Raw genomic sequence first — 13763 nt, 5'->3', positions numbered from 1 at the left:
TTTCTAGTCACTCTGATCCCTCTAAAGAGCTTTCCATTGGTAAATGGAGGGATTTTTTTCCCCCTCCAGAAAGTGTAGGGGCAGGCAGGCAATAACAATAAGCTACTAATTTCATTTAGGCAATGGAAGAGTGAATTCTGTAAAAATTAATGGCTTTTGTCACAAGCATAGCTTAGAAGTATTTGTTGCTATATATGGCTCCTAAACAGTACTATATAAGTGGATAGCATCAGTGTCCAAGTATTAAGAAAAATAATGATCGCTTACAACAAAAATGCAAAATCCATTCCATCTCAAAGGCAGAGTAAAAAATATCTGGGCAAAATAGGATACTAATTATAATCAGTCTTAAATTTTTCCAATATTCTTAGACCATGAAATGTGCAACAAAGTAGTAGTAGTTCTGCTCAAGAAAAAATTCTCTCTTTTGCTAATTACAAAGATTTGAGGGCATTTGGTTTTAGTTTTTTAATTAAAGGACCCAGGCAGATTAAAATCACTGTTGGAATAAAATGTGAAAAGTATTAAAAAGCAACTTGATTGAGCTAATACAGACTGTTAAATGGGGTTTGTATTTTGACATTGTAAAATCTTGCATAGATGCACCTTAATCCACCTGTATCCTGGTTTTCCCTTTTATAAAACTGGAGTAATAGTGCTCCCCACCTTTGTAACGCAACTTGAACTTATTTGGAGGAAGTCATTGTTCAAGATTAGAAATAATGCTGCTTTTTCATGTCTGATGCTGCGTGCATGTAATTTAATCTGCTTTCCTGACACACTCTGTCCCTATTACTATGTTGTATGTATCACGGTAAGTTCTCAACTGGAGTAAACTGTTGAGTTTCATTAGATTCATTAAATTGACTCTAACTTATTCCTGTTGAGATTGTGGTTGGTAATGTCAGAACAGCACAAATATTACTGCTCATCCTTCTTTAAATGCAGCCTACTTTTTCCTCCCTTCCCTCCCCTGTTTTTCAAGACAGAAATTTAAATGTGTATGAATTGTTTTTAACGAGAAAAAGAAAGTGTTAACTGTGATTTATTAGATTTATCCTTTTAATGAAAAGAGCTACATACATCTAACTACAATTATTGAATTTCCCAACCACCTCTTTGGCCTGCACATGTTAAGTACGCTAATGCTAAATTGTTATTCTCTTGGACAAGAATAAATAACCTTGAAGTTTGTCATTTTTTTAATTGTCTAGACCTTAACTAAATGAAAAATTTTCCCTTGAGACACGGATAGCTGAAATGATTGCAGTGCCCAGATTTGGTCAATATGCCAACTCAGAACTCAGAGAACAGCAAAAAGAATTATTTACATATATATGTCTTTTTTAGCAGACTGCATTCTGAAGCTTCCTCTCAGCTGTGGTGTTCAGATGTTACCCTGCCCAGGATAACATACCCATGTTGGGAGCAAACCAACCTTTCCAGTGAGTCAGTTTTTTTGTGCTTTTTAGCTTAACCTAAAAATCTCTCGCTCTCTTGCCATGCTTACCATGAGAGGTAAACGGCTGTCGGTACTGTCTAGACAAGTGGTTGGCTGTTGGCATCACACTTGTGGTTCCTTCCTCGCTGGCTTTCAGCTCTCCAGCGCACTCGGCGGTGGACACGGAGCTCCCCGCTCCAGCCATGGCTGTAGCCTCCACAGGATCTGCTTCCCCGACCCATACTAGGCTTGCTGGCGCCCCTTCTCCTGACTTGAGTAACAGCCTGTCTGAAATGCTCTAAAGGAGGGGACCAAACACCAGCTCATCAACAAACTCAAAGAACGTACACACCACTGTTTTCAGCTAATGGTCTTTGGACTGTGAAGCACTGAAGTTTCTAGACTGTATGTTTACTGAAGGCCAGATATCTCATGTAAGAGTGATTGTTCTTTTTACCTGTGCAACTGTTATTCTGAATTTTTGACTGTGGCTTATCCTTTGAGGCAAAAAAAAAAATCATTCCACATGCTTAATTGTATATTGCATCAAAATGGTGTGGTCTCTTAACAGAAGAAAAATGCACCAAATGTAACAGGGTTCAGCTTGAGTCCTCTCAAAGTCATATTTTTAGCTTCTGTACACAGCAATGCAATGTTCATATCAATCTTGACTCTCAATTGTTCATCCAACAGAGACTATGAGAAAGTGTATGATTCTGCTGGGTCCTGAGAAGGGATTAAAAATCATAAGGATAAAATAAACTGGGCCTCCAAGTAGGGTTTTGAACTTTAAAGGCAAGGTTATAGCAAGGTAGTGTTCACCAGTCTCCTAGGGAGCTGATCTGGAGCGAATGATGGGAAGTGCGTGCTAACAGCCAAATGCTACGAGTCTCTGAACAGTCAGTGACTATATGGGAAAGGCCTTCTGCTTCCCTGAAAAAACACTAATACTTTGTTGTGACACTATTTGATAGCTTATATTTTACTTGCCATTTTTTCAAAAGTTTTAAAAAAATGTTGAGAAAGATGAATTGCAGATCCTCAACTGCAAAGCTAAAGAAATCTGAGAGTCATTAGGAAATTGTTAATTCACCTATCTCCAAAACGAGCACACAAGAAAACTACTGAACAGTATATTTTACTTTCATAAAGCAAGCGATCACAGTTGCATTTTTTTAAGTAAAAACCTAACTGCAGAAAACTGGAAAGCAAAGGGAACTTTTTCAACCCAAAGAGATTTTGAAAGGCTTTTGCCCATCTCCAACATTTTTATTTTAAATCTTCACTTCTTCACTTTTCTGATAGTGTAGCAGTAACAAGGTAAAAATAGGGTGTCAGAAGACATGATAGAAGAGGGAATGTCCATTTTGGAAAAAAATGAACAACAGAAAACCCCCAAAGCATTTGACATTAGTAACAATTTATTCTTTTTCAATACCTGCAAAATAATTTTTGCATTTTCAAAAGTATTATTTTTAAAAAATCCAATTTGAATTGAAAAATGAGATGACTGTTTCAGAGGCCTGGGAAAGTATGTTGAAGAATACTTAATAATTTAAAATAAAAAATAGACTATGTCCAAAAGAAAGCTTTAAAGACTGCTTCTAAATTTTCTATGCCAGTATATACTTTTCTAAAGGTTTTCTCGTTATTAATGCCTATAGGCATTTCAGCTCAGAGTACGAGCTCATCATACCGGCAACGATAAGCAAATGTGATGTGACGCATTAGTATGAATGGCTCCGGGATGTAGTTTGTCGCTTCAGAATGCTTTTTCTTGCATTTGAAAAGAACCAATATCCCAGTGTTGGTAAGAGAAATTGTGTACTGGATGTGTTGGTCCTCTTCCATGTCTTTATGTAGTATTGTATCAGTGTAATGTGATTTCAGTGTTTCTACTTGATGATAGTGCAGGAGAAAGTTGGGCCTTGGGTGAGGGCACTTTTTTTAAAAAAAACCTCTGATGCTTTGCTGGAAGAAGTTATTTCAAAAATTGCTTTACCAATAGATTCCAATTTTGCTTGATGTTTCCAGGGGCCAGTGGACTCGACAGCATAATTCAGAAAAGGAAGAATTTGTAATTGACAAAAGTGAATTTTGCTCCATGAAACAATTTATGAGCACATTTGCTTTCTGATGAGCATAGGTTAATACCCTTTCAATATGCCCGAGAATAAATTTTTTTAAAGAGACACAGAAGAAAAATGAGGAATGAAGGAAACATAAAGTGGAGCAAATAGAGCTTAAAGCTGGTCCTGTGCTTTTTGTGTCAGGAACATTGCTTCATATACACTCAAGTTGCATGAAGTTTGGAAGTGTTCCCTGGGCAGATTTGTGTGATGTTATGCAATGCTTTTCTAAGTTGTTTGGGTAATTCAGAAGAAAGGCTGACTTGCTAGGTAGTGCTTGTCCTCTCTGTGAGTTCAGGAGACCTGCTTATAACTCCACAATGGATGCAGCATGGGACACTTGTAACAGGTTGAACAAATTTAAAACCTGCATAGGATTTGGTGAGGTATTTCCATCCATTTTCCTGCCTGGTTAGCAAGATTTAGTTTTCTCCAAAAGTTCCTGAGCAAATGTTCTTGCTTGATCCACAGAGTTATGGTAGCTCAATAACATAACCAGACTGTAAAAGTTACAGGAGCAGTAAGACAGAGCTCAGACAAATGCTGTAACAAACAGGTGGTTTTAGGGAGAAAGCTAGGCTGAGATTCCAGCACTACGAATCTTATTAGCTACAAAACCAAATCACAAAAAGAAGTTTTAAAGAGAGGTGGGATTGAATGCTGTTTCTATTTCAGATAACTGTATGGCCGCTGCCTCTTAGTATTTCATAAACTTTAATGTAGTTAACATGAGAGGAAGGAAGTATTCTTGTTTTTTTAATTAACCCCTGTTAAATGAGAGGGCAGGGTCTAGAATTTCCATCTACTGTAAAGCTGTGGGGTTTTTGGTGGTTTTTACTGTCACATCAGGGATGGACACAGATTTGCAGTTTATAAGCAAATGTGATTCTGCCATTAGGGCAGAAGAAGAGTGGGTTTTTACTTCTTTACAGTAATGCTTCTAATAAGAGTGGCATACTTGTGTTTTCAGTATTATTCAAGCTGCTGCTATAGCTTTTGCTCTACTTTGACTATCATTTCTTGATGAAAAGAAAAGTAACATGTCTCTTTGGGGAAAGTAGCTTAGAAAGCTGATATGTCCTCTGTTTAGACTAATGAAATAACAAATAAAACACAAACATTTTATGAAAAGGAATCTATCAAACTGTATGAAGTGGAATGAAAAGAACATTTTGGCAAATTGTCCATCCAAGAATGCCTGTGTTTTGGGGATCTTAGATTTCATTTCCTGATCTAGAACTCAGTGAAGACGCAATCTATATTATTATATACCCATATTATATAACAGTCTGGGTTATTATGTAGGGTCCCAAGAGATCCTTAATGGCTAGAAGTGTTCATGAACTTGCTTTGATGACCTTATCCAAAAATTTACCTCTGTTGGAAAGATTGAGGCATTCATTTGGCACGGTTTCATGCTAGAGAGTACTAAATCTGCCAGTATTTTACCATGGTGACACGTAGTTCATTGGAAACCTTGCATCCGAAGCAGCGTTTTTCCTGGGGAGGAGAGTTAGCACGATGTAAAGATGTGAACTTGCTGTGCACCTCTCACCCTCTCATAACTTCCTTCCTGACTTCTTGATGGAGAATCAAGATATTGGAAGTAGCTCTATCCATTCCTGAAGAGATTTCCATCCAGACAAAGTAGGTGCCACAAGGTTTTATGTATGTCAGTGATGCGTGGGGCTTACCACTTCATAGGCCTTGTTCTGTTCCATGTTGGAAGATGGTGACGTTGCCAGTTTGCTCCCCTGAGAAATCTTTTGATCTGAACTATTTATAATCTGCTCCCTATCTCTTGCCACTCAATATCTCACTCAGTATCACTTGACTGTAAATGATTTTGAATTTGGAGGAACTTAGTTTTGTCAGACATGAGAAATGGAAGGCAAGTGAACTGACATCTAATATATATTGAAATCCTGGAGGGTTTTGGTGGCTTTATTCCTTTGATGTGACCAGTGAGTGTGCCACATGCATGACAGATTTTAGTTACCACTCTTAAAACATGCCTCTCTGTGCTTAATAGTCTTTTTTCCCCTGTCTGTAAAATGGAGGTAGGATTTTGTGCACATGCACAACATTGTTCAAGATTTACAGATCAAAAAGTGCTAAAAAAGCCTTGGGCCCTGTCAGTATTACTGTCCTAGCATAGAGACTGGGTGATGTGCAGGGATGTTAAAACCAGCCCCCAAATACTGGTGCCAGACCCTAGGAGTTCAGTTCCCATTTAGCTGCTGCACTGCTAGGAGGAATAATAGCTATTTAAGTTTGTGTAATGACTATGAGGTCTTTGGAAAGTACTGGCCTGTGTTTTGCTTGCTGATCATGCCAGTCCACGTCAGGCTGGTGGAGAGAGACACGCCACAACCTCAGGTGATGCATGCAGAGCTCTGAAAAGCTACGCTTCCAGACAGCATTAAAGTCGTGCAGAAAACCTCTCTAGTTCTCCACGGGAATAAACAGTACCACTGAAGAATGAGCCCCATTTGATAAGCTGTTAGCAATCAGTTTGTTTCCATTTCTCTGGGGAAAAAAATGCCCCAAAAAATCAACAGACGGTTTTTCTTTCTTTCCCAGCTGTCTCATGTCACTTTTTATGTCTGGCTCAGCCTATCTCTGAAAGCATCCTCTAAATTGTGTTGCAGGCAGTGAGACAAGAGTAGTACGTTGTCAACAGTCCTCAGTTCATTTGCTTCTTGCGTCACTGGGGAACACAAGTCATACGAATGGCCTCATGGAACAGTGTCTGTACTTTCATAATCCCTGTTACTCACTTGTTGTTCTGAGTCATTTGATAAAGACTCTGCCTGCCTGACTCACTTTGAGTAGATTTGCTTGTCCGCCCTTCCTCTGCTACGCCAGCAATATTACACAGCAGGTGAAAGGCTTGGCTGGGCTCCCACTGAGGCAGCGCAGTGTTTGCGAGCTGGAGGGTCACAAGCAGCCACACTTGCTTCTCTGCTTCTTCCTCTCTCTTAGCACCTGTCAGGCCAGTGAGGTAGTACTTCTTTGGCAAGTGCCAGATGTCTGGATAATGCATGGATGAAGGGGTCAAAGAGCATGGGTTTCCTTCTCTCTTGTGTAATAGTGGCCTGCTGTGCCACTGCTGATGGGAGTATGTTGTCCTGTTTGGGACAGATGAGTATGTGGATTACCTTTCCAGGTCTCTTCCAGTTTTCTGATGCCACACTTACAAATGTATTAAATCAGCAGTGTTAGGGTGAATATACTTGTGCATGTCAGTGCACAAATCAAGAAACTGAGATGAGCATAGCCCTGCCGGGATGAAGCATTATGGGTGTCCTGCCAGTGCTGATGCTGATCATCCCAGAAAAGCTATGCTCTGCTTCAGCTCATGGACTCTGAATGTGGGTGAATAGAGTCATGGAATAAGTGGGCCCCAATTCCCCAGAATTTGGCCCTTTTTGTGCATCACTGTTGTAGGACATTGGTTAATGTAAAACCAAATCTTTATTACCTTTCAGCATCTCTGTCCTTTAAATATTTCTGCAGGATTTCACTGTGGATCCTGAACAACACTGGCCATTTGGAACTGCTTGTGTTCATGCTGCTGAAACATGCATATTTTGGAAGTTTAAAAAGCACATAATTGGTTTATCTGCTAGTTTACTTAGAGATTAGGTAGTGCACCTGTGCAGCACTCTGCAGCACTCAGTGCAGCAGAACCTAGAATCTCTCCTCTCGTATGAATTTATGGGAACTCTGTCACCTGGGGGATTCAGGTCCTCCACAAACAACAGTAGCAGTGTTTAAATATGATGGCTGAAGGCTTGCTGGTCACACTGCATCACATGCTTTTATTCCTGAAATAACACACTTAACTTATGCCCTCTAAATACACAACATGAGCAGTAAAATGGAAGAACCTGTTGTATTGTCTGCCTGTGGTATTCCAGCTCTGGAGAGTGTTAAGGAACACAACATTTCCACTGAAGCCCATCTGGTTCTTCCTGGTGGAATTTGTCAGATCTGCTGGAGTCTTGCCTTGGTGCCTGCCAGCTTGTCCATTGGCACTCCTGAGCATGCCTGAGCCATTGGTCAGTGATGCTGTGCTTCCCGGGCCCATGGTTCAACCGTGCCTGAAGGGTTTGTCTGAAGTCAGAGGCGCCACTGCTTTCGCAGGTCCTGGGCTAGTTTGCTTCTCATGGTGGGTCATGTTACGCAGTTACACAAATGGCGGTTTCTTTCTGCATGGTCTGACTGATGTGCAGGCTGCATACCTAGACTGGCTGGCTGATAACTGTGAACTAGGTCCTCAGGGGAACTCAGATCTAGTGGGTGTAAAAAGAAAGGGAGGAAAAGAGAAGAATAGGCAAGCCTGAGGCTAAAAGGGAAGAAAAGCAGTACGCCTGTGAGAGCAAGGGAGAAATAGGTAGTATCATCACTTTAATACAGAGGCAGCTTCATTTGAAACAGAAAAGTTCTCTTCAAACACTCCAGAAGTCATGTTGCCTATCTTGTACGTAAGTTGAAGATTAGCATTATGAAGACTTCATAAATGGATGTTTTAAATAGTAAAAAGAAGGTGTTGTGCCATATGATAAAGAATTCTTTAGGTTTTGTTGTACTGAAAGCTAAGGGTAACCGTCACCCTTATTTCTGGATTACCGATACTACTATAAGCAGTAGTAATAGTCATGTACCTCAATTGCAGGTCTGACATAGATTTCAACATGTTTTCTTAAGAAAGTCTCAGGGACTTCCATTATTGGCAGCCCTTGGAATTTGTGTTTTGGTGGTCTCTTTTCCCTTCCTCAGTAACAGCTTCTTGCATGTCATTACTCATCGAAGACTCTGACAGAAAATCTAAGAAGTGAATTTTACATGTACTGCAGTGTCTTCTCACAAATAATATGGCAGGGGAATATCAGAATATCTTGCAGTTCTAGGAGTCCAGTTCTGATCATACTAACACCAGGATAAATATGAAACAGTGTCACTGATAACGAAGGTGTTAAGGCAGAACAAAGAGTATAAACTTATATGTACCTTATTTTATGTGCTTGTTAGAGCTGTCCTCCTTCCTGATATTCTGTGTTACTTTCTAATGAGAAAGTGTGTGTTCGTTTGGGCCATAAATCCTAAGTACTCTAGAAATCAGCTCTATCCAAAAATGAAACTGATCCATCTACTTCAACTAACCAAGCTTTGTGAAGAGCAAAACATGAACAAGTTGGCAGTATAAGAAGCAATTTTACATTAGAAATACCTTTTTCTTAATCAAAAGAGTTTAAAGATAGAGTTGTTTTCTACAGAAATCTTGTAGGGTCTTTTCAGAATACCTCTTGTCTCTTCTACAGCAGTTTGTAACTGTTGTAAGAAGCGTCTTCAAAAAAATGCTTTCAGAATTTTCTTCAGTAGTGCAATAATCCTACTTCAAATTCAGTATTTCATTTTTGTCTGTATAAATTCCATGAACTGGTAAACATCTAAATTCTGACTGTGCTGAAACTGTAGTAACTGGAGCAGAAAGCTTAGTTAGCCTGAAGTTCTTTATTATACTCATCACATAAAATCTGGTTAAGTTCTTCCCATCTCTGTGCTTTTCCCATATCTGAGGGTGAATTAGCCTGAGAAGGCATTTCAAGGCTATCTCAGATATGCAAGACTTAGGAGTGTCAAGTCTTGTGGTCATGTTTCTTGGTCTTGAGGTCCATATTAAACATAAACCCTTTAATATTATCTGTTACATATATCTGCAGTCTTTTGGTGTCCAGGTTAGAGAGTTCTCTGAAACACAGAACATCTTTGGTCTTATGATATTTTTATGACTCATTAACCTTCCTTGGACCTGCATATGAGCAAGGATCCCAATTTATATTTTACAAACCCAGTCACCCTACCTTTTGTTTCTCTACTAATGATTATTTAAGCCAGAGGTGTCTGACAAATTCTACAAATGAGTCAGCTGAGAAATTAGAAATTAATTTCAGAAGCTAGTGCTACAAACTGCTTCCTATCAAATATCATGAAATAATAATGGTCCTAATGTTATTCTGAGCTGTCTGGCTGAGCTTTGACATAAAGCATAGAAATGGCATTTAACAAATAGAGGCAATCATTAATCTGTTTGCCTCTGTGCTATCAATGACATGTCTAAATAGGTTTTTGAATGTGAACTATTATTATTCAGTTTATTGACTTCATAGTTTCATAAGTAAAATAAAGCTTTATATGGAAATATTGTGTGTGACAGCACACAGTATCAGTGTGTTGTCATCTTAAAAATTTGTGAAAAGAACATCTCACTGGATGAGATTCTGGCTGTTTGCTTATGTGAACCCAAATCCTCACTGAGTATGTCTACACTGCTAAATAAAAGAGGAGGTGGTATCAGATTTGTGGTATACCTATAGCCTTGTGCTACTGAATAGCTCCATTGCCCTGCTGGAGTGGAGCAGTCTAACTAGCTCTCTTCCAGACAGCGCTCTCCTCTTTGTGGTACCATTCACCCAAGAACCTCTCTGAGAAGGTGGTATGGACCAAATATGCACCGACTGTGATTTCCTTCACTTTATGCAGTCCACCAACACTCTATCAGAGGGTTCTACAACCTCCAGCACCTCCATGTGCTGTCAGTTAATATGTGCTACAAAAAATAACTGTTCTGGGCTGCAGCACAAGTTTTGTTTCAGATACTTGAACACTAAAGCACACAAACATGGATAACTTTGTTGTAGGATCACACGGGAGCACCACATAAACAAGAGACAGTCCAGAGCTGTGTGTTATATAGGCCAGTGTGTCCTGTGTTGAAGCAGCACAGCCTGTGTCTTTTGGATTTGGGGTCAGGGATTCCTCCCTGACCTCTCTTGATTAATTCTATAGATATACACATTATTTTCCTGGACAGTTCTTGTCTCAGCAAGTATTCAAGGGTATCTCTACATAGAAAGCTTCTGAAAGATGCTATGTCTACCTAATTTTTATTTCAAACCTTCTGAAATACCATAATCCCCATACATCTCTATGTTGCATGTTTCGAACATTTTATAGTTGACAGGTTCAGTGCTGTACTAAGTGCAGTCAATCAACCTTTCTCTAAAAAGAACGAGGAAAATTTTTGTGACTTTTACCCTTTCAGCTTTCTTAACCACTTTAACTTGGAGAACTGTTGGGCAAAATTTACATAAAATCTATTCTGTTCTTTGCTACCTGCATTAGATATCTTTTTCCTACATCCCCCACAATCATTGCCAACATGTAGATACTGGAGGGCATTCTGTTCCAGCCTGTGCATTTGGAAATCTTATGTGGACAGTAAGCAGCTGGTTTCCTTGGTCACCCTTGGTCCATTCTCATGCCAGCATACTAACCGTGAACAGAAAGCTGCTGATTATTGTCTGAGACCTTAAGTAGAAAAACTTAAGTAGGTCCTTAAGAGAAGAAAACTTTCTGGAATCAGGTAACCTTCACACTTTTAATTTTGGTTTCAAATGTGGTAGATGAATATCGCTAACTGTAAAGTTAGAGCTAGGAAGACGCAGAAAAATCAGTTCTTGAAGCCAAGGTGGGAGGTGGCATTTAATTATACTAGGGTGTGCTACGTTTGGGGTGTTGGTGGGATGAAGTGTTGATATAAATTTGGCATAGTGAGTGTAATGCAAAGGAATAAGACTTCAAATAGGGATTCTGGATTTTGGTTTGAAGGAGGATTTTGGATTTTGGGAACCCCCTCTGAGCTAAACTGTAGAAGAGTTAGAGCAATGATAGTGAGGGGAGGAGGAAGAAGTGGAGCACAGGTAGCCCAAACCACTTTTCTCACCCCCCTGACACTTTTTGTTTCCAGAAGCTTTGTTAGGCTTTTACCACGATACCATGCCATCAGTGAGACCATGTTAGTCTTGCTGTCAGGAACAGAAATAGATCCAGGTGGAACTCGAACTCTTTCTATCCTCTTCCAGATAATGACTTCTAGAAATCCTCTGGCCTTTCCTTCCAGGGTATGCCTGTGCTGCCCACTGCGCATAACCTAGTGGTAAACAAAACACACCCCGGTGGTAAAAAAGCTCTCTCAAGTGCCAGAAGTCTAGCTGCTGTACCATGCTGCCTAGCACAGACTGATTGACCCTGGCTTTGTAACATGGGCATAAATAAAATCTAAGGTTCTGGGTTCTGGCACTAATTCCACAAGAAGACCAGGCATTAAGTATTATGACTTGAGCCTCTAAGGAAACCCTTAGATTTGTAGGAAATAATGCGTTTGCAGATCTTTCAGAGTGTTTTTTTCACCCCTCCAGTCAGACTTTCAGATCTTATTTCTGTTTGTTCAGTGAACCTGTTTTCTTTATTTTCTCCCAAACAAAGCTAAGGTTTTCGCATAGTAACACAGCTTTTAAAACAGCCACATAGAAGAATGTAAAATTTCACAAGACTTATTTGACTGTTGGTGACATTCACTGTCTTTTGTCCTCAAGGGAAGGGATGTTTGTAATGTTCCCGTACTTGGTAATAGCTCTAGTGCATCACAGTAGCTTGTGGTGACACTGACAAATAGCGAAAATTTACAACTTGGTTCACGTTAAATCTTATAGAGCGGAGATACATGGTTCAAGTGAGTTGACTGCAGACAAGCAAATGCAACCTAGCCTGTGTTTATGCCTCCCGTACTGCCTCATGGCTTCTGTCTTTTGCCTATCGCAAGACCACAGCTCTTGCCATGTCCCTAACCGTTGTTTGGTTACTAGGCCCAGTGAGAGCTTTTGTACCCTCTGGCTAGTCTAGACTTACTGGCCAAAATGGGCAGCCTGCCTGTTCTAACTGACCATTGGATAGCTGCCCAGTTGCTGTATGCTGCCCAGCCACTGCCTGTTACTGGCTGTGTATGCCAGAAATGGTGATCTAGCCCAAGAGGTGAGGCTGCAGTGGCCAGCAGATATCCTAACCTGAGTGGGGCTGAAGCGCTAAAGCATGCCTCTAGGGCTAATTGCCCTAATAGGATTATTAGGAGAGCATGAAGGGAAAAGCTAGGAGGAAAGAGGGAAACTGCACAAACTAATTGTATAGCCTCTTTAATTGCTAAAGGTTTGTGTATGCTCTGTATCTAATCTTACTCTGATCATTTATGTTTGAATGTTTCAGTATAAATATCATGCCCCTTGGAAACTCTTTCTTCCTAAAAGAGATGCTAATGATTTAGCAGCCATATATTCATGCCTGACTGTCCTAAGTCAGTGTTTTGAAATCAAATGTCATTTCTCACTGGGAATGTACAATATTTTCAGAGTGCAAACTTGCATCGTTACTCTAAGAAGTATAATTAAACTTCTTACCACTTGTGTATTCTCTGTGTTTTTTAATGTGCTCGTTAGTGCTGTGTGAGAACTCTCATGGATGTCTGTGACATTTTAATGGCAATTCTCACCAAAGCCATTGCATGTTTTCGGTTCTCTGTCTCTCCTCCTTTTCATTTTTCTTTTAAAGGTAGCTATTTAACATGTACTTGCTTTTGTTGAGAAATAAATTATGAAAAGTTGCTCTAGCAGGGATGAGTGTCTGATAGCCACCTATGTTGCTGAAGTGATCTGTACTTAACCAGGACCAGCTATCTTTACCAGAAACAGGTTTTGAGAAAAGAAGAAAGACTGTGGTAGGAGGAGGGAAGAGTTGTTCTATTTATACCCTTGCATGTGTCAGAGAGTAGTGTGGCATTAGCCAGGGAAGACAGCAAGGAGGAAGGATTGAAGGGCGTTGAGTCAGGTGTAGATGTCACCACTGACCATGGTGAAGATGATCATAAACTGTTTTGAGCAGGGTGTTCGTACCGTTAGGTACGTTTATTCATACTTCTGGAATTGTCATCCCACACACCACCCATCACCTGTAAAGGGAGCAGAGGTTCAAAAACACATCTGGAAGAATTCCTTCTGTGTTCATCTCATGAGGCGTGTATTGCCTGCAGTATACACAGGAGAGTTTAGGCAGTGTTCCTAGGTACCCTGGCTCTATAAATGTAGCTCAAGGATTTAATTGTGCCCAGATCTTCCATCTGAAGACTCAGATAAAGGCAGGAGCATCTGTGGAGCCATTTCAGATCCTGAAGCGAGCTCCCTACATGACAGTTCATGCCTGAGCCCAGGTAGGCAGTGCTTGGTGGAAGCCTCAGAAGAGAGTCATAGCCACAAGCTGGAAGTTTATTTCCCAGAAACAAAGGCCAGCTGAGGACG

General features: G+C 40.1%; 1 protein-coding gene across 4 annotated transcripts in view; it reads left to right on the top strand.

The window, feature by feature from the left end:
- MYRIP (myosin VIIA and Rab interacting protein) overlaps positions 1-13763 on the top strand; it is a 236885-nt gene that overhangs the window by 146549 nt on the left and 76573 nt on the right. The window contains exon 2 of one of the 4 annotated variants that reach the window (XM_064506444.1): positions 1354-1445. The exons of the other annotated variants lie outside the window; for them this stretch is intronic. Coding sequence (XP_064362514.1) covers positions 1420-1445 — 26 coding nt within the window. The 5' untranslated portion in view covers positions 1354-1419. The remainder of the gene's footprint in view (positions 1-1353; positions 1446-13763) is intronic. 4 annotated transcript variants of the gene reach the window in all.

This window comes from Dromaius novaehollandiae, chromosome 2, assembly GCF_036370855.1.
Source record: "Dromaius novaehollandiae isolate bDroNov1 chromosome 2, bDroNov1.hap1, whole genome shotgun sequence".
NCBI classification, from domain to species: domain Eukaryota; kingdom Metazoa; phylum Chordata; class Aves; order Casuariiformes; family Dromaiidae; genus Dromaius; species Dromaius novaehollandiae.
This window is presented reverse-complemented; position numbering and strand designations above follow the sequence as displayed.